Source organism: Suncus etruscus, chromosome 10 (genome assembly GCF_024139225.1).
Source record: "Suncus etruscus isolate mSunEtr1 chromosome 10, mSunEtr1.pri.cur, whole genome shotgun sequence".
Lineage (NCBI taxonomy): Eukaryota > Metazoa > Chordata > Mammalia > Eulipotyphla > Soricidae > Suncus > Suncus etruscus.
The window spans coordinates 109,227,417-109,232,500 of NC_064857.1; the positions used below are offsets into that span (position 1 = coordinate 109,227,417).

Below are 5,084 nucleotides of genomic sequence, written 5' to 3' on the forward strand. Positions count from 1 at the left end.
ATGAATGGAATTCACAGCTGCATGGTCCAGGAATTCCAAGCACTATTGCTGATACTGTGGCTTTTGCAGGGTGTATATGAGAAATTGAGGGAGCGTTTAAGGAGAGGGGTACCTTCACTCACTTCAAAAATGTCCTGGTGATATCAAATACTGTCATACTTGGAGTTTTGGTCGGATTGGTGTCTCTGCAGATAATAGAGGAGTGGTGTGTCAAGGTCATAGACAAATTGGTGACTGTAGGTGATAGGCGCATTTTGACAAGGTGATTTTGACAGATGATATAGACAGGCTGAGGTTTTGGCCTGCCCGTTCCTCCAGAGATTTTCCGTTGTCTGCCGTGTGGCCATTGTACCCATAATTTTTCATGACTTGGTTTCCATCTCTTTAGAGAACAGAATAAGTCTGTGGAGCTGCACGGGTACGGACATGATGACTTTGTTGGTGGCCTTGGTGGCATTATTTTAAACAAATAATGAAATAAACATTCTTACGTCCCCAGGCCCATTTTATTTTAATCCCAATGTAAAAAAAGTGACTATCGGCATAAAACATAGTTCAATATGTCATGTGTCTTTTGTTTAACCCATCGACTTCCCAAAAGAACAAAGAGCAGCAAATCAAAGCAACTAATTGCTGTAACACTCAGGAAGATTTCATTATAAAATGTAATATCACTATTGCAGTCACTTATTTGCCTCACCTTGTGCAAGTAATAGAGCCTAAAGAACTGATAGGGAAGGAAGCAAATAAGAATGATGCCTATAAAAAATAAGTTTTTCAATTGGGCCCAGAACTCCTGATGGGATAGGAAGGAGTGGCGTAGTTTTTGTACCATTGATAGAATGATGACGAGCTGGAAAAAAAAGATAAGCACAGCCATGGCTATGACAACTATGACTATCATATAGTTAATGACACGCACATATGGTTGACTAAGTTCTTTGTGGAACTTGAAGCATTCTTTTTCATCATAGTTCTCCAAAATTCCATACTGAGAAACTATTACAGGTATCACAATAATGATAACCAGCAGCCACATGCTGGCACTGGCTGCCACAGCGTGCAGTTTTCTATAGAATTCCACTTTGTCCTTGTGCTTGAAGAAGGTGAGGTACCGGATGGCCAGGATTACCACATAGAACAGGAATGTGAGGTACATATGGATGTGGAGCATGGAACTCACAAATTTGCAGAAAGGCAGCCCAAATGACCAGACGTGGTTGATGAGATAGGTTAAACGAAATGGTACTGTTAGCAGAAACACACTGTGGACCACTACCAGGTTAATGACTGCTGTGGTGGTCACAGAGCGGGTGTTCATTTTCACCAGGAAAAACAAAATAGAGATGACACCCATCAGTCCTCCTATGAGCACTGTGCAGTAGAGCCGGGTTAAGTGGGGTGACAGTATAGGTTTGCAAAAGGAATTATTGTGATCATCCATACTTCAGCAGTCACCTGGAAGAGACAAGTTTTAGAATCAGTTTTAACTGATAAACTTCCATGCACTATAAGTTTCTAAAATTATACCTTCTGTCAGAGTGTCTACTTCTCTTCAATATTATCTCAATGACCATCCCCCCCACACGCACTCAATTCCCTTTTGTCCACTCACTGGTACGCTCAGATCTGTAGCCTAGATCTCAGGTTTTGTTGTTTTTGACCATTGTTCCCTTATAATGTCTATATATCACATATGAGAGAACATTCTATACCTGTCACTCTCCTTCTGACATAGATAAATTTGGATTGAAGACTATCTAAAATCATTAGTTAGGCACTAATACAGCACAACTTCTAAAATAAAAATTTATTGAATGCATTGAATATACAAAAATGTATTTTGCTTTTTAAGTATAATTCTCATATTTCTTCCAACTCATCAGCAAGATGAGTTGATCCAAGAATATTTCTACTGAATTCATTTAGAATATTGATTCATTTGAGAAAATGATCCAGGTGAGGAAGCAACGAGTAAGAGGAGGGTATAACTGAAAGCCTTTATATATATATATATATATATATATATTGGTTTTTGGCTCACACCCGGCTGTGCTCAGGGGTTACTCCTGGCTGTCTGCTCAGAAACAGCTCCTGACAGGCACAGGGGACCATATGGGACACCGGGATTCGAACCAACCACCTTTGGTCCTGGATCGTCTGCTTGCAAGGCAAACGCCGCTGTACTATCTCTCCGGGCCCCTTTTTATATTTTTTAAATGTAGCAACAAGGCCTCAGAAAAATTCTCCTTAACTATTGAGAAGATCACATGGTTCCCAAAGTTCTCATTCTCCTCCTACATGCCATATGCATTTATTTTTCTATGTTGTTTTGTTTGGGCCATTTGTTGTTTGTTTTCATGGCCATACCTGAAGGTTTTCAGGGACACAGGTATCACTCCTAGCAAAGCTCAGAGAGCATCTGAGACGCCCAGGATCAACTCAGGTCTGACAAGGAAAGTAGCCAACTCTGTACTATCACTCCACTATGCCTTATACATCTATAATATAATCACTATCATTTTATTCCTTATACCCTAAAATAAACAAAGATCCTTCCTGAAAAATGTAGGTATCTTGAGACTTATTTTTCCTGATTTTTTAGATCATAGTTTACAGTAATTACATAGATTACAGTAATGTTGACATGGATGGAATTATTGTGCAATTATGTCACCTTCCACCACCAGATTGACCAAGACTCATACCGAAGTCACCTCTGGTGCACCTATTCCCCCATCTAATTTTTTTTCTTATTTTTATTTATTATGCTAAAGACTCACTAATTTTTTCTTTGTTGGGGTTGGTTTTGGTTTTTAGACAATTCCCAGTAGTGCTCAGGGTTTACTTCTGGCTTTGTGTTCAGAAGTTACTACTGACAGGGTTGGGGGACTATATGTGATGCCAGGGATCAAACACAGGTCACTGCAAGCAAGGCAAATGCCCTAACCCCTGTGCTATCCCTATAATCCCAGATTCCTAATTCTTAAAATTATACCATTAATGGTATTTTATTTATCTCTTTAAGGTCCTTTGTTGTTTTTACAATTCTTTTTTTTTAATTCATGCTCCCTGGAATATTTTGGATTATGAAAAAATATCACCCTTTGAGAACAAATTAAAGAAAAAGTAGAGAGGTGAAATAAACAGGAGTATAATCTGAATGAAATTAACACACTTTGAGAAGTTGTATAGAGGGCTTCAAGCAAAGGAAATGTCCCTGCTCTTACCACATTTCAAAATTAAACAATTGTTTGAAGTATCTATTTTGCTGACACCAGAGAGACTAAAGCATCAAATGTCTGGAAACACAGAAGTGTAATTAAACACTAATCCTCTATTTTTATATGTAAATATATATACATTTTATTCCTATAATGTATCTCTATGAAATCAATAAAAGTATAACAACAAATGATAAAATAATAATGAATCTCAAAAACATTTTGTTAAATCGGACATCCTTACTAGAAAAATATTGCCTCTAAGAAGATAAATATGTGTTCTGAAGATGTGAAAAATGTTTTTTTAATGTGCTAAATATACAGTATTAAATAAATATAGATAAATATAGATGATCTCTCTGACATAAAATTTTCAAAAGGAGGGGAGATAAATTAGGGGATATATATAAAAAAACCACTTGAGGGTAAAATTTTAAGTTAATTAAATAAAATTAAAAATGAAATCTGCACTGAGCAAAAGGATGCATAGTGTGCAGTTTCCTTCTCTAGAAAATCAAAACTACTGTAGGGTTGGTACTCAAATTGTAATGAGACATAGGAAAACTTTAAGGGCAAGTTTTATACTTCAGTGGTTACAATTGTAGTTATTTGTCAAAGTTTACCAAGTGTGTATAAGAATGTATATATAGCATGCACCTCATTAAAACTATTGATGCTGATATTAATGGTCATAATAATATTGGCAATAATCTTAGTCCCAGAGAACCTCTGCTTTTATGGGGATGGGATAAAATTTTTGTGTGGCCTACTTAAGAGATTCGCCAAAACTTAAATTGTTTTACCTTTCATTTTTCTTTATAGGAAAGTAATTCCATCAGTAAGACATGGTATTATATTGTGTTTCTATCTAAGCCAAGAGTAAGTGTTTGACCATAATCTCTGGTCCTTGTATCTTTCAGCAATTGACCTGAAGGGTCAACTAATCAAAGACTGCAACAATTAATTTCTCAAGACCTCCTTTTTTACTATAAATGACCATGTCACTCCCATTTATACATGTTAGTCCATGTCAAACTTTTCTTGTATGCCAAGTATGAAGATGCTTTCCAGTTTAACCCTCATTACTTTCTGTTCATTAGATGTACATTATAATTCTGAATTTCAGATATGAACAAGTCATTCAGCTCAGATCTCTAAGGTCTGTCTTTATCTCACACCTATAGAGCAACCTTTCTATACATTATGAAAAAGCAACTTCAACTAGGAACTCTGAGGTTCCTGAGAAATTAGTTTGTATCCCCATGACTATATGCTTGGTCTTGTTATTCAATTATTCAGTTCCCTACTATAATAAAATGTGATCAGAGCTGTCTTGCTGTGCACTACATCCATGCTGTGCATAACTTAATTATTTTAAAACTGGATGCTTTCACTTTCTGGACTCCCTACTCATTTAGTTCACGCCAGTCCCTATGGTATGATTTTCATCTATGATTTTTTTCCTCCATTGTTCCTTGTGCTGTTGCCACAACGATCAAGTTTTTGACTCTTCTCATGCAAACCTGCCTTGAAATCATTTCAGAGAAGTTTTCCAGACCATACATTATGTTTTTGCTTGAAGTCTATGTGTTGCCAGGTTCTAGAATGTATCTTTTGTTCTATCACAATCAACAAGGACATTGTGTAGTTTTCTCACATAATGGATCGGCTTCTTTGTTCTGTCTATAATATAAATATAATATAAAATATATATATATTATATAATATAAAATATAATATAAAAGTTAAGTGATGTTCATGCAGAGCACACACTCAACCTGCCTGCTTTAGGCACAGTCTCACTCTCCCAAGGACCTGGACTCTCAATTCCACATGACACCTTTGGTGTTGGTGTTTTGT

At 36.4% G+C, this 5,084-nt stretch overlaps 1 protein-coding gene across 1 annotated transcript in view; it reads right to left on the reverse strand.

Moving 5' to 3' along the window:
• Window positions 1–535: 535 nt before the first annotated feature.
• Window positions 536–5,084, reverse strand: part of GPR141 (G protein-coupled receptor 141) — a 31,388-nt gene continuing 26,839 nt past the window's right edge. The window contains exon 2 of the mRNA XM_049781890.1: window positions 536–1,458. Coding sequence (XP_049637847.1) covers window positions 536–1,444 — 909 coding nt within the window. The 5' untranslated portion in view covers window positions 1,445–1,458. The remainder of the gene's footprint in view (window positions 1,459–5,084) is intronic.